This window comes from Drosophila ficusphila, unplaced genomic scaffold, assembly GCF_018152265.1.
Source record: "Drosophila ficusphila isolate 14025-0441.05 unplaced genomic scaffold, ASM1815226v1 contig_636, whole genome shotgun sequence".
In the NCBI taxonomy this organism is placed as follows: Eukaryota; Metazoa; Arthropoda; class Insecta; order Diptera; family Drosophilidae; genus Drosophila; species Drosophila ficusphila.
Genome location: NW_025064569.1, coordinates 1,409,412 through 1,433,261, shown reverse-complemented (window position 1 = coordinate 1,433,261; position 23,850 = coordinate 1,409,412). Strand labels below are relative to the sequence as shown.

Genomic DNA, 23,850 nt, shown 5'->3' with positions numbered 1-23,850 from the left:
GTGGTAGCCAAGTGATAACCCGGCTGATTGCCCTCCCTTAAGAACGAGCTAACAGCCAGCAAACCGGTTTGCGCGATGCCCCATTAGTCCGCGATCCGGTTTCGGGTGGTTAGAGATGTGCCAATTTTGATAGGCAGTCGGGGCAAACCTTATAGCCGAAGTCCGTCTAATCGCTCTGAAAGTGTTTTCTACATTTTATTAATTTCCTCAGATTAACGCCCCTTAAGCGGTTCGAACTGGATTTCAAGTTGAACTTTTCGCGCCTTATCATTGTGGGGCACTTAAAATGCTTGTGCTTTTGGAATGCTCATAAATTTACTCAAATGAAGTATGGTACAACTGGTATACATAAACATTAACCAATAATCTGGAGCGATTTCTACTTATAGGTGACCTGAGCACTGACACTGACTTCCTTCACCACAACGTCTCCATCTTCGCTCAGAATCTCAAGGTTGCACTCAATTTGCTCCGTTTTAAATATTTTTGTGTCCGCCAAACCATCGGCTTCGGATGGTTCCTGGGCCTCGAAATAGTCCATTGTAATGCGGTTATTGGTATCCGCTTCGTTGTTAGTAATAATCGGGGAATTCGTACTGATTGGGGTTTTTTCGTTATCGTCAAGCGATGCTTCATCAGTCTCCTTATTAGTTGATCTGTCTTTGATTTCAGTCGGGTTTTCCCCAACTAAGTCTTGAGTAGGAGATGCCTTGTTCTCTTCCCCGCTGAACATTAGAGTTGTTCCAGTTTCCTCAATATGAGAGTGCGACTTAGCCAGCCATGATAGTCCATCGCTAATGCTTTCATCTGTGATGTGTTCCTCTGAAGTGACTTGTTTTTTTGGGTTTTCTGCTTGTATTTTTTCAGTATCTTCTGTGATTTCCAAATCATAGCCTGAGGTTCCCTCCTCACTCTCTTCATCTTCATCGCTCTCTGCAAACTCTTGTTTATCTAACATTGCGATCGTCTCTGGATCAAGGAACTCGTGTAATCTTTGAGCTATTTTGGCCCATTTGGCTTTAGCACTCACAGATGGTCCAGAACTTGCTGATTCAGGCGGCGATTTCTTTTCTTTTTCGGTTTCTTGTAATTGGATATCTGGCGATGGATTGTCAATTTGGCATAAGTTCTCATCGGACTTGGGCGAAATTTTTGAAAGAGGGCAGTAGAGGTTTCGACGAGTTGCTTCTTCAAGATCGTGCACCAATTTCCTGTCTGTCTCCAAACCGTCAGAGAAAAACGTCTTCAGCACTGCCTCGGGTAGTTTTGGCGGCTCTATTACCATTATTTCCTCGCCAGATTCGTAGTCGGTTGATACGTCAGACTGATTATCGTCGTCAATATTTTTTCTTGGACTTGACCGAGTGGACTTGACAAATGGATCGATGCTTTCCTTGTCCTGAGAACTGACCTCTTTTTCCGCTTTGGTTTCATCCTCATTTTCCCCCTTACCTTCCAATTTCAAGTTTTCGGTTTCCATTTCTGAGTTTTCGATCTCCGCCTCTGAAATTTGGCTTTTGTACTCGAAAAGCTTGGTTCCACCAAGGGAAAGCTTTATAGAATCCATCTCTTTGGGATCCACTTGGGGCTCTTCCCGGAGCTGACGCTCCCGTTCCTCGACCTCTTTCATACGTTCAACCATTTTCTTTAGTAGATCGTCCTCCTCCTCTAACTTGGGGCTGTTTGACTGGGACTGTGAGAGCATCTCCTGCAACATCTCCTTTTCCTCAGTGGTTAGCTGGTGCTCGCTTGAACCAGCTCTCATGCATGATTTCAGTTCGTTATAGCTTCGCATGCACTGAATGGCCGACTCCGCTTCTTCGGAATTAGTTACTTTTTGGAGATCTAGTTTCTGAAAGAATTCCGAGTCCAGGCTACTGAAAGTCGTCATAGCTTCTAGTGAGTAGAACTCGTCCTCAACGGCATCGTTCTCGACATCGTCCTCTTTACTCTCATCTGGGGAATCTTGAAGGACGGACTCCATTTGACATCGCTGCATGGCCTCAGTCACCAGATATTCCTCCGACTTTCGTGGTTTTGGCTTATAGGGGGTGGTCCATGGACGACGCATTTCCTGTCCATTCCCTTGTCTTCCAGATGAGTAATCCTCTTCGGCTGTATCGTATTCGTCGGACTCCGTGTCACTAATCAAGGCTGGTGGAGGTGGCAACTCCTCCAGTTCCCCTGTGTCCTTTTTCACAACCATCAACCGGTTGTCCACCACCTCCAAGGTGTCGTCATACTTCTCCCGTTGACCAAAACATCGAGCAGCTGATGCGGCCACGCGCCTCTTGCGCTTTTCGTTTTCCTTCGCTATTTGGGCGTCCAAGCTTTCAGCGGTTTCGTTGTTAAACTCAGCCAGATGCTTCGACTTAAGCAACTCTTGAGCAGCGCGAATTTTATCGACAGCTGAGCTAGAATTACGACCAAGCATCAACGGCAGCTTGGGATCCGCCATGGAAGTGACAAAGTCCGAAAATGTGTCTAGGCACTCGCGGAGGCTTTTACCTCGGCCCGGGTCTTCTAACTCGGGCGGCACCAACTTTGACAGTTGCGGCTCCACGGAGTAACTGAACTCCTCGTCGGATTCGATGGGCCCAAACTCAAAGCTCTTCGGCTTTTGAGCCAACAATATCTCATTGAACGTTAGCTCATCAATAATATCGCCAAGCAAGGAGGTGCAGATACTGGCAACATCGGTTGCCCCTATGGTGATGTCTTCCTCGAATTCCACCTGTGTCTCAATATCAAACTTTTCATCAGCCTCGTCCTCCAGTTCCTGAAGCAGCTTTCGCAGATTCTCCTCGTCTGCAGCCAACTTTTTCTCCATCCTGGAGCAAATTTCCTCAGCTTCTTGGGCACTTGTACTTTCTGTTATGGGTTGGCTGAAAATATCGTCTTGGATTAGAATTTCATTTTTCCCAGAGAGCGGCAACTGACGCAGGCACTCTTCGTGTGTCCAAGTTTGACTTGTCGCGTCACTCCCAGATCCAAAAACGCGCTTGGGTACATTATCCGTGGAGTCGTCTAATATCTTAGCGAACAAGTGATCTTGCTCGTCATTTTCATCATTGTCTTTTGAGGCCTTCATGTTCGAATCTTTCAGCGCCTTTTCCTCTTCTCTTAACTTCATTTGCCTACGCCGTTCAGCGAATTGCTGAGCAAGAAGCGGAGACCCTGTATTCTGGTGGGCAGTCAATTCCTCCTCGTCGGTTTCAGTGTCCGTTTGATCCGTTTCGTCCTTTACACTTTCGACCAAATGCTTTGTGCACTGCTTGAGCTCTTCCAGATCCTCTTCCATTTGGCTGCCCATTTCTTCCAAGTCGTGGGCACACTTTTCATTGGCCATGGCCCTTTCCTGCTCGAATTCTTCTTGCTCTTTGGTTTTAGGTGTAAAACAGGGCTCCTCGAAATCCTGATACAAATCCCGAGGCGTTTTTTTTTCTTCGCAAAACAGTCTGTCTTCTGGATATACATTTTGTGTATCTTCATCAAGGAGCAGTTCGAGAGGTTCGTCGAGTTCGTCATAGCTATCAGCTCCAAAGCTCTCGTACATGTCAGCGACCAGTTTGCTTTTTATCTCTTTTATATTGGGATCCTCGCCCAGTTCATCATTTTGAGCTACAATGTTCAGGGCTTGGCAAGTGCTCTCAAGATCTTCAGTACTATCCAGATCCGAGCAACTGTCTGAGGGGCGACTTGAAAGCTTCTTTTGGGATTCCATGTTATCGACTTCAACGTCAACAACTTGTTCAAATGTATTTACTGTCAGCTCTGCCTCTTCTCGTTGCTCATCACTTTCTGAGGGACTTGTGACATTTGAGTCCTTTCCTGAAACACTTGCATCATCATTGTCACCCTTTTCGCTTCTAATATTTATTACTTCTAGCTTTGCCACTGTTATGGGAACACGAACTTCCTTGTCCTCTTCTCTGCCAGATTCATTCTGATTAATGGCTTCACCCCCAATGGCTTCTATGGTTTCCGAAGATATCTTAGGCGGCTCTTTCTCGACTGACTCCTCATTTCCCAAGTCAGATTCGTACAGGACTTTTGGACGGCCCTCGAGGTACCTTCCGTTGCGGTTACTCAATTTTTCAGCGATGTGATCGTGCTGAGATCCTACACTCTCGTTGCCCTCAGCAGAGCTAGAACTGCTAGAACCGTGATCCGAGCTGGGCTGTTCACCCGACACCTCGTCCCACAAATCGTCGACTCCGCCGTTCTCGAGCTCGGCCCTTTTGCGACTCCTTTCAGCACAAGCATCGTCCTCCGAATCGCTCGACCTCAGCAGGGGGTATTGTTCGTCGGGTGGGTGGTGGCGGTTGCGCATGCGTATGGTACCTGTAAATAATGACGGCTTGCACCACGACTTTTGAATTCTTGGCTTCCACTTACAGTTAACACTCTCGCGCGTTTTCCTGCGCTCAGCCCGGTTCCAGCGGTTGTTTTCCTTGCGCTCCCCTTCGTAACCCTCTCGCTTCCTGAAAGAGGAATGGACTTATTATTAGTACAATGCAAGACTACGTCTTCAATATAAATGGTATACCATAAGTATACCTCGATTATAAGGTACCAGTCTATGAGTGGACGGTCTTCAGTTAAGAAATAATAGATTAAAACCTTACCAGGCTTCGGCACATGCTCGATCTCGGGGGAAGACGGGTCGACTATCCAAATAAGTAAGCTCTTTCTAATAAAAAATCTATAAATTACACCTACAAAATTTGGCGGGCTTGAAAACTTACACAGGCAAGTATCAATGTCTTACGATACTGGGGAAGTCTAGACACTACTGGGTTTCCTTGCAACACCAAGACCCTCAAACTGGGCATCTGCTCGAACACTTTCACAACCAAAATATCGTCTATTCGATTGTTCGCCAAGTCCAGGACTGACAGTGTCTTGCAATGAACCAGGTCGGATAGGCTCTCGCTGTCCTTCAGATAGTTCGAAGATATGTTTAGTGTGTTCAAAACCGGCAATATATCGGATCCGATGTTCTGTATTTTGCGAATGTGATTAGAGCTGAGATTCAAAGTATCTAGTTCGCGACATGGTTCCAAGTTCTCGATCTTCGTAACCAGATTGTTCTGAAGAAAGAGACATTTCAGCTTTGTCAGTTGCTCCAAGCCCTGGATTTCAGAAATGGCATTGCATTCCAGCCACAGGCACTTGAGCTCTGTGTACTCCTCCAAGCACTCGATGCATTGGTAGCCTGAAAGAACACCTAACATTTCAAGCTCTCTGCTTTCTAGGGCCACTGGAACACTCACCCTGATAATGCAAGTAGAGCACATCGTTTAAACGCGGAGTCTGGTACAGCTTATTCTTTTTACACAGCTCCTTTAAGCCCTTAGGAGTCATGCGGTTGAGGCCGGTTATCTCTTTTCGTGGGGCCACTGTTGCGGTTCCCTGTGACATTTTATTTAAATTAGGATATTTTAAATTTGAGCTACTGAAAAAATATATTGAATCTTTTTTGATTGGAGCAAAGATTTCTTGACACAGCTGCGGAATAGCACACTTAAACTTTTTTTTAGTTTTTTTTATTGAACAAACAAAGAAAGTTTGCCACGTTGTTAATGGCAACCAACATGGTAACTATATAATTATCAGATTGCACACACACAACAACAAAATTCAACTTATGGTTTTGTAAATAACCAATAGTACTGAACCAAGAAACTATAGATTATCTTGTTTAAAGATTTGAAGGCATAGCTCTCTTCCTTTTATACCCTTGGAGAGCAAAGGGTATTATAATTTCAGTCAGAAGTTTGCAACGAAGTGAAGGAGAGTCCTATATTCCTGATCAGCAGAATCGAAATAAGTCCGATCAGAATCGAAATATGTATGTAAACAAGTCTCTCAGTTTTGAAGCTATCTTTCTGAAACTTTCTTTAAAGTTGTGTAGTTATTGAACGCAGTATATAAGTCGGAACGTGCCGGATCGGCTGACTATATAAGATAGCTCCGATACGAGAGAATGAAATAACATTTGATGACTGCAAGGGCTTCATTTCTTGTTTTGTTATACATTATCTAATTGTTATTTTGAGTTAAAATTGTTTATTTATTGATTGATTTTCCAGTGCTGCACATTTATTGAAACATAGTATTAAATACGAATACAAATATTTATTAAAAATGGTATATAAGTCGTAATATTAAGCTTGTAGACTTGTAGACAATTATATAGTATGTTTTGCAAATATGCCGCAGTATAATACGTTTTGCATTGATATAATCATTTTTAATGTGATCGTCTATTTTAAAGCCTCCAGATTAAAGTGCAGATTCGCTTTAGAATTTTACGATATATATTGTAGTTCAATATCAAAATTTTAAATTCGATTTTTATCATTTTCCAGTCTGGGATAAAATGTTTAAATTTTTTTAAAGGTATGTAAAGGAATATACCATTGGTAAACAAGAAATTAAAATAAAAATATAGTAAAAAAAGATATTCTAAAACGAAGATCAATATGAAAATCAGTTTCAAGTCGTTTCCGACCTTGCGCATATATAAATCCTGTTAGGGTTGATTCGATACAATTATGTTTATTTGAATGACGCCGAGAACTACAAATCGTTTCCTAATGCCTGTTAAAGACTGTGTAATTAATACAGTATGCTTTTTTACTCAACGAGCAATTGGTCTTCAAATTTTCACTCATGTTCCAGTTTCACATTTGCAATCGATCTTTATATATTCCACAATGTAATCATGCATAGACTTATTTGTGAAAGATTAAAAAATTGGTTTTTGTGACACTGTTAATCTTTAAAGCCGCTTATTGTAAACCATTTTCATTGTAATACAAATGTTGTTAAAAAAGGACTCATTGGTTATATAAAACTTCAAAATTGGTGGTTTCTTAACATTCAAGATAAATGCCTAACGTGTCCTAAATACAACACATACAAATCTTGAAAAAGGGCACGTTCATTATTTAATGAATGACAATTTTATTTTTGTTCAACAAAGATGAATTTAAATGTACACGTGATTGAGTGGTAGCTAAAAATGCTCACATTCCAGTAATAAATATATATAATATATATCTTAAACGAAATTTAAATTTCCATGCAAGAGTGCAAGGTTTTATAATTTTGTTTTCCCACAGGATCTGCGTTAAAGTGAGTGGTAAACATAAAAAGAAAATATAAAAGTACTGGAAGGAAATATTGTTTGTCTGCTCATGTCGAGTACCACTTGTTGTCAGATGAATACGGATAACTAACGTAAAACAAAATAAGTTCAATAGTAATGAATATACTAATTAGCGTTCGACGGCCAGTGATTAATGTGAGTTTTTCTATGAAAGTGAGTGTTTCTAGGTAGCTTTTGTTATTGCATTCAATCAAAACACGCCAACGTTAAACTTTTCCTGTGTATGACAACTACAAAGTAAGAAAATTCCCAATTTAGAGACGACACACGGGATCCTCGCTACGCAATTTAAACGTGGTCGTAGCTCCTGCGAAACGAACGATACAGACAGCAAGCAAACAATATGGTGAGCATCTGTGGAAACATTTATTTGTAAGTACAAAAACAGCATCTAGATATTTTATCGACTTACCTGAATACCGGCTACTGCCAAAACCACGGATGCCAAGATCAGTGTCTTCGAATCCAAGATATGTAGAAGTTTCTGCAAACATCCTTGCTGAGTTGCGTGGACGGATGTGCATTCTTTGGCCTCGCTCAAATTAATAACCGAGCAGCACGCCGGAGGCAAAGTTTTGTTTGGGAATATGCCTTCCCAATCGCTTGGTCCATAGGTGCCGCAGCAGTCTAGCTCGGTCTGAAGAAGAGTCCAGGCATCGCTGTAGTCGTCCCGTTCCTTGTAGTGCTTCATGGTCGAGTTGAACTGACCCTCCATAAGCTGCTGCAGACCGGTGTGCTTCACATAACCAGCGAAGCCCAGCCCGATCTCGAACAGAAAGATCACCACAGCAAGTATGGCGAAGCTAAGAATCATGCAGCTGCTCTCCTTCAGGGCACCGCAGCATCCCAGGAAGCAGATGACTGCTACGGCGGCGCCCACAATCATCAGTATAATAGGAGCGGTCCAGATGTGATCGCTGACAAAGTTCGAGTAGTGAGCATAGTTCAGTTGAACCATGCCTCCCACCAGGAAAATGAGAAGTCCAGTGAGCTGGATTAGATAAGACATGACCAAGGTTATAATTATATTTCTAATGATACGCATCGATGATTAAAAATGGATTTGGCTACTTTATAAAATAATAATATCCAAATTAAAATATTCTAGTGGTGCAAAATAAATCGAATCGTTTTGGGATCGCTCAACACATAAGAAAGAACTTTTCTGAAGATATTTAAAAAAAAATCGTCTTCCAGTAAAACACCATATGTACATATCTACGCAATTTTATGATCGAACAGATAAAACAAAATTAAAAGCGTAGACAGTCAAATATTACTACAGATGTATCAGTTAGTAGTTATTCAGATAACAATGTCAATAAGCGTGACACCTTTTAAGCTTCGGCATCAGTTTAGACAGCAGGGCTGAAACGCCGCATGGACAGTGATTTTATAAATTTACCTATTAATTTAATTTATATTTTTCCATCTTTCTAGGGCGGCAATATGATAAAGTTGTCATATTTTTATGAAATTTGTTTTCTTAATTTAATCGTTAAAAAAACTTTATATTCCAAAAAATCATACTTGCATAATATAAAAACAATAAAGGAAGCTAGCTTCGGCTTGCCGATTTATATACCCTTGCAGTCATCAAATATGTCGAACAAAAAACCTGGTAGCATTGACGATTTTTCTATTAATTTTCCATATTTTCGACTATTGTTCATATGGCAGCTATATGATTTAGTCATCCGATTTTAATTAAATTTAATTCGTAATTTAAGAGTCGTTAAAAAACTTTATATTCCTAAAATGGTGCTTGTCTGATGAAGAACAACGATGTTATACTTTTATTTCCGTTATTTCTGTATAGATTTTTCGATATTTCCTATGATAACGTTGTCGGATTTCAATGAAATTTTTTCTCGATTTAAGGGTTAAAAAAACACTCCACATTTTGAAAATAATGCTGAAAATAAATAATGGACGTTATAATTTTTTTCCATTATTTATATACATATATTAAGAGCTTAAATAGCTTAAAGGTGACGCATTGATAAATTGAGACGTCATTTAATATGTCAACAACTTACCGCAAAAAGAAGGTTGCAGAAGAATGTCAAGTATTTGACACATGCTAAGCCGCCGGATGCCATCGTACTCCGAAAATTGTTACTTCGTTTCTAGCTGCCTGGCTTATTCGGACTGTAAGATAAAAGAGGTTAAAGCGAAATAATAATCGATTGGACAGGAACACGGCTACCATAAATCAATAAAGTGGTTAGCGACGACGCCGACTCTGACCAAGCCAACAACCAAATCAGAGCACCCTGAACCACCGCAATCTGTCTCTCTACGGATTAACTATGCATTTACCTGACCCAACCCTTTCCCACATATCTCCCCGCCCAAGCGAAATGTGTACAAGGCTCTGAAGCAAGGCCCATTTTCATTTGCTGAGGGAATTTTGCCATTTTCATTTCGTTTGGGTGCATTGTGTTCGTGTGGCCTAGTTTTCGGCGCATTATTATTTGTTATTACATTTCAACTAATGGGGCGTCGGCAAAGGGACCACAGGGCACTAAGTACTAAGTACAAGGGCGGACCTCAATTAAGAACGAGCATGCTTTAAAATCAATGCTATGCACCTTGTGTTGTAAATATTAAATATAACTGAGAACCTAAAGAAAACATTTTACATTTTGATGATGTTGAACAAATGTTCTTGAAATCGAACTTTTAAAAACATTAAACAAATTATACAATATAATATGCCAGAAAAATGTATGAAGTGTTTTGGTGATCCACTGAATGTAACTACATGATAAACTTAATATAGGCTGCTAAGAAAATGTTGTGCCTAACTGATCTCTAGTTCATAGTAAAACCAATCCTTTTTCTGCTGAAATCATAATATTTACCCGAAGCCAAGTATTTGGAGTCGAGTGGCACGAAAAAATCGATCGTCTTGAAATTGTGTCAATGGTGGAATGGTGGTCGCTTATAGCTACCATCTAGTGTGACGGTTTGATTAATCAAAAGTCAATAAATAAATGTCCAGGGAAAAATTTCACATGTGCACCTGTCGCACAACGAGAATATGGAGTAACCCACTCGTATACAGGACAATGAAAAGGCCCTTCATTAAACATTTAGTCGACGCTGTTAGACACCTTGGTTTAAAATCGTCAATTAACTTTCTATTTAAAAATCACTTACAACAAAAAAGAATGCTATCTTTGGCAACCAAAGCCCTTGCAGATAAAAATTAAGTCTTAATAAGCCTTTACCATTAATTTATCTTTTGTTTTGAATGTAAACAAATACAGTAGAATCCTGTTGTAACGACTCCGCTTATAGTGTCCGTCCGGGTATTGCGACGAAAACTCGATGGCTTGATTGGTCCCCAGACTGACTTATACACTTAAATCCTTCTGCTTAGTGCGTCTTCCGGGTATAACGACGAAAAATCGTCGGTCCCTTGAAAGTCGCTATAAGCGGATTCTACTGTAGTTTGTATAACTCGCATTAAAAATTTTAAAGGAATATAAGTCAAGCTTGTTTGATCCGATTTTAACCTTGCAAGTAAAACTTAGTTCTTTAATGTATTGCTTTAATGTATTTATGTTGCTCACAATGTCAGCTACCACGTGTAAAAAATAAACTATAATTTCGCATATTTTATATCTAATTTCGTATATTTTGTATATCTGTATTTATTTGAAAGCTGTCGTATCCAAATAAATTTAATGTTGTATAACAAGGGATATATTACGATGCCTCATATGATTTTTAATTACCACTGTATTTCCTAAGGAATCAGTCTTTTCGCTTAAGCCAATTATTCGCAATTAAGACCAATAAAAGTATCTATCCCAAAAGGCAGTTAAAGACAAAAGCAAAGGGAATTCAAACGATTTACAAGCACGATTTAAGGTTTTCTCATCAATGCACGTTAGAATCAAACTCCGCAATTTGCCCCACTGTGCCATGCCCGTTTGTTCGCGCTCCCACCTTTGGGAGTATTAAGGGGACTTTCCCACCAAGCGAAAGAGGTATGGGGTTACTGGGGCTGGACGTCTAGTGTTCGGGTGCCTGTGTGCATAATGATACCGGAATCCCGAAAGTAGGCATGACCATCGGACATAAGCAGGGAATACCCATACGCCCCTTACAGCCTTTTCCTGACCGCTTTCGCATTTTCCAAACCCTAAATGACGGAAATTTAAATGCGGGGTCCAAGGGGTTAATAAACTGCATCTAATTGGAGCGCCAAACACAGTTACAAACACAACAAACGCGTCGGGCACAATGAAGGTTTGTCTTAAAACTTAAGCTACCTGGCACACACACACATTACTGATTTCACGCTCCGCAATTTAGATAGGTCTCAGAAGAAGACAGCACAAATAAAACCAAAACAAAAACCAGCAAAGTGGAGCGGAAGCCCTGAACCTGAATAGAAGAAATAACTGCACACTCGGCCACCCTCCCCCGCTTTAGGTTTCTTGAACCACAACCTGGCATACACAATTGCTTCGGTTGCACTTTTTTTACAAATTGGTGTCCTCACTTACGTTTTTATTTTATATCCACCCCGTTGTGTATATACCTGCCTATAATCAAGACACTGATGTTTCGTTTAATTTATCCGCCGCGTTCTATCGGAACAACAACACTTTTGATGGATGTTTTTAAAGTGGCTCTTGTCTCTTTTTGCCCCGATAGCTCTATCGATAGGTTAGTGGGAGTTCACATAATCGATATTTTCACAGCCATCGGCACACTCAAGGCTTAAATCGACTGTTACCACTAACGGACTGTTGGTTTTCGTTTTACGATTTTACAAACCATTTTTGTGTTATTACTAGATTAAAGAAATCTTTCCACAAAATCGATAATTTATTGGTTATATACATCGACATCCTTTTGTTTATAACTACATAAAACGCATATTTTTATTTCGGAAGGTAATAGTACCAAAATAAACAAGAAAGCAAATAACTTCGACAAGCTAGCGAACTTCCAAATCTTAAACGCTGTACGAAAAAAAAAAATAATTTGAGCGTTTGAGCGAAATATTAAAGATTTTATGATTTCCAAGATCCTAACGTTGATCCGGACGGATGGGGAGGAAGACAAGACTAGTTCAAGTCGTATTATGATCCTAATTATAACTTTATAATTACCTTCCAACAAGTATAAAAAACTTTTTACTTCCTGACTAGTGAAAGGAAATATATGTAAGTGTAGATTACCGAACCAGTCCCCGCGATATCTTATACCGATCAAAAGAAACAAAATAAAGACAAAGTTTAACTTTTGCAAAAAAAAAACTTAAATAGTCAAGCCAACATTTTGGAAAATCGGGAGCTGAAATTTTAGGTGGATTTTTGGAAAATTTTGACTTGGCTGGTAGAAAACCTTAATAGAAGCTCAAGAACTTTAAATAAAGCTAAGCAACTGTACCCAGTACATCTAATGGACAGAGTAATCGAATTCGAAACTTAAAGACTATAAAATGGACTCAAGCTCGTTAACCACTATTGAAATAGGTCAAAATGATCATGACCTTAAATTTAATTGGTTCCGGGGCATACATTTTAAGAAATGCTTGGAGTTAATTTGGCTTGTTAAGATCTATTAAATAGAGAATTTGTATAATTTACACATTTCGACAACAGACGTTCCCCACAGGCCATAACATAGAAAACTGCAAATATACGAAACAGACACACGGGTAAAAGTGTATTGTGGAGCTAACGCAGCTTTTACAGATAAACCGACAAACACGATTATATTTTAAAACCCTGGTTCGAACCTGAACCTTGTTCCACCACTTGGAAGTAGTCGGTGCGCAAACCGGAAGTACATGTTGTGGGTAGATTCAAACTCCGAAACGAACCACAACCGAAATTGCATGGGCTCGCAGCCCTGCTTTGAATCAGAACCCACCGCGCTACTGGCTGAGGGCAATATCAGCTATTATCCTAATCCAGGCACCAGGCTTTTGGACATTGTCACTGTTCTGGGCATTGGGCGTTATTCTGCTCCGGTGCTAACACCGCGGCGTGTCTGAAGCTACAGTCATTTTCAATTCTTCACCCATGCCAAACTGTCCAAACAGACGGCAAACATCGCCTACGGTCTATGGAATAACAGTCTGGTATACTGCAGAATAATTGTATGTGCCTTAACAGGCTACTGAATCATCGGTACCTACGCAAACAGAATGGCTACTACGACTTGCTTACAGTACATTAAGATAACCTAACTTTCATGTACGTATGTATCGACTAATTTAACGGCTACTACTACCTGAAGCACATTAACAAATGGTCGATCGCCACAGAGCGTAACAGTTTTTCTTTATTAAGGTTTTGCAGTACGGAAATATTACAGTTTATTCCAACATTAATAAATTACCTTTGCCCACAGCTTGTTTATATGCGAAAATTACTGAATAATGTGATAAAAAGGTTAGGATTTTTGACTCTATTATCCAAGACTTAACGCTTTCAATACCTTTTACGCAAGCCACTGTAGCTTTGTCTGATTATAGTCAGTCAGGCGATTCGCTTAGCAGACTCGATTTATTGCTCAAAGGTTCGACGAACGTCACCATTTTCGCTAAAAACATATTCGAGTTTTAGTGTTGAAACTCTTCCTTGCACCATCATTCAACTTTTTTACATAGCCCGCGATGATCTCGTTACTTTTCATTTCGCCGCGTTCACGTCCAGTGTTCATCAACGCTTTTAAGCTCTCACCTTTTACGCGGCTCAAAAGATGTTCCATACGACCTTGTGCCCTCGCCCTGCAAGGTTCTAAGGCTTAGCGCAATCAGGTGTTTAAGCCATCTGACAAAATTAAGAAAGAATCTTACTAACAGTTTGCTGGAATTATGCGACTGCCGACAAAGCACGCAATGAAAATACATAATGATTTTATACTTTAACTTTTTGCTTTATTTAATAATCTTTGCTTTGCACCTTAGATATACAGCTAGTCAATAGATAGCATATTTTTACATGGATTTAATAAACATGTATGTATATAATTTTTTACTTGTACCCAACAAATGCTCATTAAATTTGTCCCTTAATAATGTACAGTTCGGGATATATATTTTAATTATTACGTTCTTGCATTTGGGTTTTTTATAATAGACTGACTTTGTTGGAAAACTTATACATTACACAACTAAGGGGTTGCTAGACGTCTATATTGCAGTTTCCATTAGTAACGAATATTTGTTGTTATAATTTGCGCAACAGAATTTGACTAGAGTAACTCGTGACTCTTCCGACACCGAAAATACTTTTCGATTATGAATATTGCTCTGTGGACCTTAGTCAGTACTTTCGGTGCCTAAGCCTACATACCACCTTTCCTCTTCTATTTACCTAGAGTTACATGTATGAGTTTAATTCTTCAAAGTGGCCCTTAACTTTTAAAAGATTTAATCTATCCATTGATGTACAGCTGGGAGCAAATGATGATGTACATTAGGTATTAACAAAATATAAATAATAAGTATGTTTTATAAAAATGTAGGGTAATAATTTTTTTTTTTTTTTTTTTTTTTGACATATACACCTAGGGGTAGTTAGCTTAACACTGTTTTTACCAAATTATTAATAATATCTTTTGCAGGCGCGTAAGCAGAAATAAATTTTCGGGTTTTTTTTTTATCATTTTCAGGTGGTGCACGTTAACTTATTTGCCACTATTTCGGAGGGTATTCAATTTTATTTTTATTGTTTTTATTCTGGCTGATATCTGTCGGGAAATTAAAAAAAATGGATTTTTGAACTTCGAAAGAGTCTTTTAAAGCCTAGTAAAGTACTGCAAACGCAAGAACTCACCTGTTTTTAATAATAAGAACCGAATTTTTAAAACGGATAAAGTGAATTACCCATAATCATTTTATCAGATTTTTAGACACTATTGGCTACCACATGGCGTTTGCAGCCAACACTTTGGTCCAAATAAAAAAAATTACATTTTAGAATATTGATTATATATTATATCAAGAAATATGTTTTCAACAGAATTGTGTAGGTTTTTTTCTCACGAACTAACCCGAAATTCGAAATCCTGACTAATCAGACATAATCAACTAGCTTTACTCGACACCCGAGAGGGGATACCCACCCCCAAATACTATATCTTACTTAATTATTGCTAAGACCCCAGCCTCCCTTACTCAGGCACACAACCACCCACTCTCACTCTAGCCCGACACTGCCACCCATTGAGCACCGTTATTTTATTACTGTTTACCGTCCGAGCATCACTATCGGTGTCCCTTTCCCGCCCACCGCGAGTTTAGTACGGTCACCCATAACGGAAGTGTGCCAATTTCAACGTTTCGGTGTGTTAATTGTTTTGCTGCCCGCTCTTTCTCCCCGCCGATCCCCTTATCCCACTCATACGCCCATGGTAAGTTTCAAGTGCATTAAAAAGATCATGGGTGGTAAATTAACTTATCGGGGCGTCACTTTCTAGACCGTCGTTCCTCAGACGCCAGCACTGCTAGTTAACGGTAATTGATTCCTTGTTTTTGTTGCTTTTGCTGACAATTATATGTACATATTTATAGAAATGAATGGATCCAATGTATGCGTGTTGGAGACGCCACAGAACAGCTTAGAGCTGTACTTAGTTCAGATCTGACAATGAGGTTGCAATTTTTTTCTTAGATCAAACAACTTTATCTCTAAATCTACAAAATGTTTTCCTTTTGCAAAAAATATTATTTAATATTTGTATAAAGAAATGTAATTTTCTGGAACAAAAAAAATGTTTTTTATGGGTTGTGAAAAAGAAGAAATGTCATATTTGAGTGCCTCGACTATAATCGTTTTTTTGATGAACAGTTTTAATGGGCGATGCAATTTTTGTGAAGCCATTCAAATGTGCCATTATTTCCAATAAGAAAGCATTTTCTTAAAACTCACAACTTTCCATTTGCAAAAAACTTTCAAAGACCAAATATAATATAGAATATCAAAATTTTTGAAAATTAATATGTTTTATGATGTGAATTTATAGAAACTTCTGTGGAAGAAAATTTAACTTGAAAATCATTATAATGGTATCATGCAGTTTAAAAAGCTAAATAAAAAATGTAGAGACAGTGAAAAATATGAAAACAATCGAGCTACGTATAGTCCCCTAAAAATATTTTAATAACTTTAAATAACGCTTTTATGTTTTTTGTAATTTCCTTCCTTTGAATAAATGTATTTTAAAGTAGGTACATATATACATTCTGAAATGTTACAACATATTCGTTATAATTAATCAATCTTAAAAATATTTGGAGAGCATACATTTTCATATTAGCTTCTTTAAATGGTTTTTGATTTCTTACTTACAGTATACGTATATTTTTTGATATTTCAAGTTAGTAATTTAAACGTTTTACCTAAAAAGGTATTTCTGATATTGACCCCACCAACTTAGTCAATCCGCCAATTTAAAATCAAAAAGTTAAAGTTATTTTATTTAATTCAAAAATGTGTTCCTTGGGCAAATAGAAAATTCCTAAAGACCCAGCATAACTAGTTTTAGATGTAATAAAATTATAGTTATAAACAAACTTTGACCAAACTTTGATAAATAGCGATTAGATTAGAATTGGGTGATAAAACATAAATAAAACATATCATACAGAATATAAATTAAAAACAAGAATATGAAAATGAAGATAAAAGAACAAATGTTGGGCGCAAACGTCAAAATAAATACGTGATAAGAAACATTATTAATTAACCGTTACTTTTCAGGATTAACGAATCATAGACGTTGCCCCAACGTGATAATCTTATAAGCCACACACCTTAAATAATTGCAAGCATTTCCTTTCGACCTATATTATTTCATAAAAATTGCAACTGGAAGTAGTAGTTGAGCGAATTCTATTGCGATTCCGCGTATAATAAATTATTTACAGAGAAAGTTGATTGCAAAAATGTTTATTAAGTAATTCAACTTTTCTGAAATTTAAATAACTCAATGGATCCATAAATATCGTTTTTTCGTATATCCCCTAAAAGGATATAATTGTTGGTTTTGGATTGCACGTGTGTGCTCCCTTCTCTGGAATAACTTCTCTGCGATCCCACAACCCCGCCCGAAAGCTGGCTTACAGAAACTCCCGGTAAGGTTCGTCGAAGTTATCGTTGATATCGGTGAAACTGGAGGCGTTGCTGTTCACGCCCACGCCCACTCCCACCCCGATTCCCACGCCTACTCCCACTCCCACGCCCACGCCCACTGACGCACTGCCATTCAGGAGGAGCGTGGGCTGCTGCTGCGCAGCCTGCATCATGGAGTGCCCCAAGTGGCCGTGGTTGTGGCTCTGGTTGTGGCTGTGGCTCTGGCCGTGGCCGTGCATCGCCTGCTGGTGGTGGGGGTGGTGGCTGCTCTGCTGCGGCTGCTGCTCCAGCGGCGCCTGTATGTGCATCGCCTGCGGCTGGAGGCTCTGCATGGTGGGGCTGGCGTTCACGGCGGCGTTCAGGAGGCTGCCGTCGGTGGTCGCCAGGAGGGCGCAGTCGAAGGCGCCTCCGCCGGCGAGGGCGTCCTCGAAGCAGAGGGGAGCGGCACTGGCGCTGGCGGAGATGCCATTCGCTCCCGATGCGCCCCCTCCCTCAGCGGCGAGGTTGGAGAGCAGCACGCCCCCCACGGCCCCCGAGTTGAGCTCCAGGGCCGCCGCCTCTTCGTTGCGTTTGGAGAGTATTATGTGCGTCAGGTTGATGATGTAGTTCTTGGCCAGCGTAAGCGTCTCGATCTTGGACAGCCGCCGCTCCATCTCGACGTGCGGGATGACCTCTCGCAGCGACTGGAACGCGTCGTTCAGGCTGTGCATCCGCATCCGCTCGCGTTCGTTGGACTCGAGGCGTCGCATGTTCCGCTCCTTCGCGTTCAGCGTTCCCTTGCGCCGTCGGTTGGCGTTGGAGTTCGCGTTCGAGGAGCTGGAGTTGGCGCTGTTGGGGGTGAGCGCCGACGCACAGCCCCCGGAGCCGGCCTGCTGACCCCGCCCTCGTCCCGCGGCCCCCTGACCGCCCAAGGAGCCGCCCGCCGGAAGGCCAGTGTTGGTGGTGCTGCCTCCGCCGTTGCTGCTGCCACCCCCACCGCTCGTGTCGTCGCTCTGCGAACTGGAGTCCGTCATCTCCAGGTCGTAGGTGTTATTGCTTAGCTGGAAGCAGAGAACAGAGGAGGCGGGCTTGAGGTGTCTCCGCATCGCTCGGCCTTGCCCTTCAACTTTTGACCTTAGACCTACCTGTGAGGTGCGTCTGGTGGCACGTCGCACGGGTCGCGAACTCCCCTCCGCTGATTCTGAGGACAGCCCGTTGTGGCCGTCTGTGTTGTAGTTGTTGTTGTTGTGGTGCAGCTGGTGTTGCAGTTGCATGAAGTCGTGGCTGCTCATCAGCTCCGTAAGCTGCGCGGCGTCCATGATGAGACTCTTCAAAGCTATCAGCACGCAGGAGGCTTCCACTGCAATCGAAGTAAGAAAAGTCAGTGTCAATGTTAGCCACATTGCAGCCAATATGCATCCAGGGCCTGGATTCCAGGCTGTTCAGAAAAGCCCCGCTTTGTTTACTCATAATGTCACAAAATGGGGTTTGGAGTAAACCGATCAAACACAACATTGCAAAACCCAACGTTAAAAAAATGCCACTTGTACAAACCTAACAGTTTAGTAAGCCCCGTTTATAAAAAAGATCTTTTTTTCGAACAAGGAAAGGAATTAAAACTCATAAGCTTCAGGTTCTAAAATAAATTGACGGAGCGGCCTTTTGTAGTTTTCTATTCTAAATTTAAACAATGAAAATCGCTCATAGAAAAAAAGAGGATACCCACAAGGGTTAAAATTTAGTAAATGGAATATTGGCTTATTTGCTGATTTTGGATGTTTACGGTATTTACGACAAAATTGTAAACCTATTAAGATTTTTTAAAATTTAGTTTAGTAGTGATGTGTAAGGTTCACAACATTGCTAATATTTGTTATATTTATAACAAGAAAGGAAGTTATATACCCTTGCAGTTATCAAATAGGTCGAACAAAATATATAAAGGCTAAACAACATCGAAGAAATGACAATTTTTCTATGAATTTTTCATGTGTTGGACTATTGTTCATATGGCAGCTATAAGATATAGTAGCCTGATTTTTATGAAATTTAATTCGTAATTTAAGAGTCGTTAGAAAACTCTATATTCTAAAAATCATGCTTGTCTGATGAAAAACATGGCATGAAAATATGGCAACCAACTTTTCTATGGCAGCTACAAATAACGTGGTCGGATTTTAATGAAATTTTTTTTCTCGATCTAAGGGTTATTTAAAAACTACATAGTATGTAGTACATACATATTTTGAAAACCATGCTCGTGGGATTAAAACGACGTTATAATTTTTTTTCCATTATTTATATACAGTAGAATCCGCTTATAGCGACTTTCAAGGGACCGACGATTTTTCGTCGTTATACCCGGAAGACGCACTAAGCAGAAGGATTTAAGTGTATAAGTCTGTCTGGGGACCAATCAAGCCATCGAGTTTTCGTCGCAATACCCGGACGGACACTATAAGCGGAGTCGTTATAACAGGATTCTACTGTACATATACATTTTTCAATCTTTCCTTTGGCAGCTATATGATAGAGGTATCCGATTTTGATAAAATTTAATCTGAAATTCAATAGTAGTTAGAAAACGCCATCTGGAAGAAATCAAGTCGATCTGATCAAAAACAACGGCGGAAGAATTTTTTATTTCATTCTCTCGTATGGGAGCTATCCCGTTTGGACTTATATACTGCGTGAAATGAATACACAACTTTTGGGAAAGTTTCAGCAAGATAGCTTTACAACTGAGAGACTAGTTTGAAGAGAAACAGTAATAAATATAATTAAATAATAAATAAATTTTGCGAATGACTTTGTTAAAATATCTGAAAATTTACGAGTAGGTTTAAACTCAGAACCGAACCGCATCCGAAATTATTTGGGTTTGCAGCCCTGCTTTTTTATCGCAAAAGAAACAAAGCTGTGTTGATAATTATTCCGCTGTGTATGACAGTTATGTGACGTACAGATCACAGATAATATAGTTATTTAACTTTGGTCAAACTGAAAAGGTTAACCCACAATTAACCAGGGCTTAGTTGGACCGAAATTTTTTGCTCAATGAGCCCCAACGTTAATGGTACCTTTTCGAAAACAACTAAAAACAAAGACGATACATTTTTGAAAACATTGGTGTATGTGCTACAACCAATAAATCAAACTTGTCTACAAAATACTCCATTCCTAAGCATGTGTTATTATCAGAAGGCTAGATAATTTCTGAAAGAATAATATTTGATATGTGTCATCAGACCCAATTAATGTGTTAATGGACACGTGCATTATTAAACGTAGTTAGCTTGTTTTAATTAAGAATTGTACTAGTAAATTAAATATATAAAACAGATACCAAAAAATTTGGGCTGCCAATTGGCCTAAAATATTTTATTTATATTATAGTTAATTACTGTATTTTGTTTTTCTTAAGAAACGGCCTTAATTTCAGTCATTTGCCAATGCTTGAAAATGTAGGTAAATTTAAAAAAGGCTGATAGTTGAAATATCAAAACCAATAGCGAATATTGTAAGTATTTAAGAAAATTGTAGTGGGTAAAAAAATTTAAGTTTGGCAAAGCCATCATGAGAATTAAATTATGCTTGTAGAATGAAAATTTGTTGTTGTGATTTATCGCGGACAGACGTAAATGTGGGAATCGACTCAGATGGTAATCCTGATTTAGAAAATGAAATTCTAATACCCTCCGCAAAGGAAACAAAATGGTTGAGAAGTCTTTCCAATCGTGTTTCCTAACTGATATATAATGTGGGTTAGCTTGCAGCCTAAAAACGAACTCGGCTGATAATAGATACGTTAGTACATCCATCGCTATCACTGCACTGCACTGCGAATTCAATATACCCTTTCGTTCCACGGGCGGGGGTGTAAAAACAAAGAGCAAAACATTTACCGATGAATCGCTTTCGCGGCGCTGTCGTTGTTATGGTTATGCCCCTTGGCTTACCAGCATTTGACCCGGAACCGAGCTGCAGCATTTAAAGCGTGGGGCAGCCGAGAAAAGCTCGGAATGGGAAATGTACATCGACTTTGTTGTAATAGAAAACGCGCACTTTGCAGTGCATTTCTTTCGCGGTCGGCGATGAGTGAAACAAAAGTGTCGCTATTATTTAACGACAACGCTTTCTCGGACGCTACACTCTGTGGCGCCTTTAAAGGAAATGTTGAAAGGAATTAAAACGCAAAATAAAGGCAGAGTCTAAGATTCCGTTGAATAGAAGTTAAATATTTTCTATAAGCAAAAAATCGCCAGTACTCAGAATAGAAAAAATGCATTATTGTGGGATTGAAAATAAATAATCCAGACCATAAAAACAAAAAATCTATTTTTTGATCTATTTTTATTTAGATAAAATTTGTTCCATTTTATTCGATTTAATTCCGCAACTGCGGAACTCAGCTCATCTTAATTAAACTTGAAAAATGTGTTATGTTTTGACAAAATGACCTATATCGATGTTTTATTTATTTTAATGTAGAAAAAACAAAGATGGATTTCAGATTTGACCGCCGATGGCTTTCAATGCCGATCCCAGCAACTTGTTGGACATTCTCGCACTCTTTGTTGGCGGTTTCACTGCTTACAGTTTCTTTGTCTGGCGGTGGACAACGGTTTGGGAATCTTGGCAATGTACCCGCCACGCCAGTCAGCACCTGGTCTTGTATAATATTTATTACGCTTTCAACTAAATACAGCATACTTTTGTGGGTCTTTGTTTGCCCTTTCTGAGTGGTTGCTGCAAGGTTGCGCTGCATTTGACAAGTGTATTGGGGATTCGGTTGAGCTATTGCATGAATTAAAGTTATCTGACCGACTTGAAGATTGATATTATCCGTTTAACCTGCATTTGCGGATTTTAGTAAGGTTTAAAGCCTGTAAAACAGTTGCCAATGTTATATATTTTTAGGTAGAATAATATTACTTATATTGTTAGTCCTTTACTATGTTTTTTAGATTTTACAACAAATTCACATCTTCATTATAAGTTAAGTTAATGAATTTAGGAACTTACATATATCTATATTATTTGTAGGCAAAGTCTGGATATTGATAAAACACGAAAAAACGCTTTTTCCAAACACTCTCACTTGAATCGTTGGCTTATGACTAATTTTTATAGTCTCAGGATATTTAAAGATCCCGTGAAAGCACTTTTCTACGACTTTCTCATTTTTTGCGACACATTATTATCAACATGTATTTCACTTCAGTTTGGTTTGATAACTTTTATTCTCGTCAAAATGAACACAACATTTTCGCTGCTTTCGGAATATTTCCCAATTCAAATGATTTTTCACATTTCCGCACCAGTAGAATTTTTCTAGAATCTGAAGTGCCAAAGTATTGAAACTGAGCGCTCGTCGAACACCGGAAACGCGGAAGCGCTGAGGATGACGGCCACTTGTGGAATGGCTCCAGAACGAAGCGCCGCCATCGGGCGACCCGAGTCCGGGCCAAAGACGAATCAAAAGCCTGGCCGATGGGCGACGAGTCGAGCAACAAGTCCATTTGGCGGAGGGGGGCTGGAGCTTCCACCCGCACGAACGCCTGAGTCGAACCAGGCTGGCGAATGGAGGGCAACTGAAAAGGCTCAAATGCGGAGTCGAGTTCTGAGTGAGTTGGCCTGGGTTTGAGTGTGTCTCTTCTAGGCGATTCAGCGTGGGCGCGTTGATGTGGCACCCCCAAATTGAGAGGCTGGAAAGGGCTAGATCGATCCAATATTACTTAATAACTAACATAGTATACCTAAACGATACATTATAAATTTATGTATATGGGATTTACTTTTAAGTTTTAGTAGGTGAATTAAGTTAGGTAGTAAGGTTAATAAGTCATTGTTTTTTTTTTTCATTCAATTTATACTATATGTATCAGGATCTTCTTTATTGTGTTCTCTTATAATTCTCAATACGAACTGGACTCGCTGCTCGCAGGCAGCTAACTTTCAACCCCCGTTTATGCTTAACTTCTTACTCTCTCGAGAGAGCACATCCTCTCTCGAGAGATCAGAAGTGTGACCAACGCTTACAATATAATCTAATAATAAAAAATAATGATATCAATAATATAAGTTAGTATACATAATTAATACCCAGCCTGTTACATATATGTGTATGATCAGCTTAAAATGTTTCATGCAGTAAGGGTATAAACCGATACACCCCACAAGAGCTCCAAATCGCAGTCCTTATCACATTACACGTTATCCCAGTCGAGCTCGCACACACTCGCAGATGCAGTCCAACCCCCCACACGCACTCGCCCGTCGCGACGGGGTGGAATGTGCCGGAGTTCCTAGACGTGCACACCACGTGCTCGGGTCCAACTCCGGACGGGGGGTATTGAGCCAGGGGAGTCGGAATGGGAGTGGGATGTGGGAAGTGGGAGAGTGCGGTGGGGTGGAATGGGGTGGGTGCCTGATTAGTCCCTGTGACGCATGCTGCTCTCGACGGCCTGCATTCGACTGCGGCCGAGTTTCCTCGTGACCGCCGCCAGCTCCTTTGTCGCCAACTCCGATTGACTGAGTGAGTGAGTTGTATACTGTTATTATTATTATCGTCTGTTTGTC

The 23,850-nt window shown here is 39.9% G+C and overlaps 3 protein-coding genes across 5 annotated transcripts; all 3 read right to left on the bottom strand.

Moving 5' to 3' along the window:
* Window positions 1-296: 296 nt before the first annotated feature.
* Window positions 297-5,424, bottom strand: LOC108093380 (dynein axonemal assembly factor 1 homolog). The gene is made up of 5 exons (XM_017193399.2): window positions 5,277-5,424; window positions 4,749-5,218; window positions 4,629-4,693; window positions 4,399-4,484; window positions 297-4,344 (listed from the first exon to the last, which is right to left on the bottom strand). The coding sequence occupies exons 1-5, from the start codon at window positions 5,422-5,424 to the stop codon at window positions 380-382; spliced, it is 4,734 nt and encodes a 1,577-aa protein (XP_017048888.2). The 3' UTR covers window positions 297-379.
* Window positions 5,425-6,870: 1,446 nt separating this feature from the next.
* LOC108093435 (CD63 antigen) lies at window positions 6,871-11,839 on the bottom strand. Of its 3 annotated transcripts, none has more exons than XM_017193496.1 (4): window positions 11,736-11,839; window positions 9,217-9,328; window positions 7,590-8,168; window positions 6,871-7,531 (listed from the first exon to the last, which is right to left on the bottom strand). In XM_017193496.1, the coding sequence occupies exons 2-4, from the start codon at window positions 9,277-9,279 to the stop codon at window positions 7,466-7,468; spliced, it is 708 nt and encodes a 235-aa protein (XP_017048985.1). In that variant the 5' UTR covers window positions 9,280-9,328; window positions 11,736-11,839; the 3' UTR covers window positions 6,871-7,465. The 3 variants fall into 3 exon arrangements, with proteins under 3 accessions (XP_017048985.1, XP_017048984.1, XP_017048987.1); XM_017193495.1 differs by having other exon boundaries at window positions 11,701-11,837; XM_017193498.1 differs by having other exon boundaries at window positions 11,740-11,827.
* A 2,282-nt stretch (window positions 11,840-14,121) lies between these two features.
* LOC108093391 (protein dimmed) lies at window positions 14,122-22,453 on the bottom strand. The gene is made up of 3 exons (XM_017193411.2): window positions 22,294-22,453; window positions 18,414-18,628; window positions 14,122-18,329 (listed from the first exon to the last, which is right to left on the bottom strand). The coding sequence occupies exons 2-3, from the start codon at window positions 18,585-18,587 to the stop codon at window positions 17,277-17,279; spliced, it is 1,227 nt and encodes a 408-aa protein (XP_017048900.1). The 5' UTR covers window positions 18,588-18,628; window positions 22,294-22,453; the 3' UTR covers window positions 14,122-17,276.
* Between the last annotated feature and the right edge of the window lie 1,397 nt (window positions 22,454-23,850).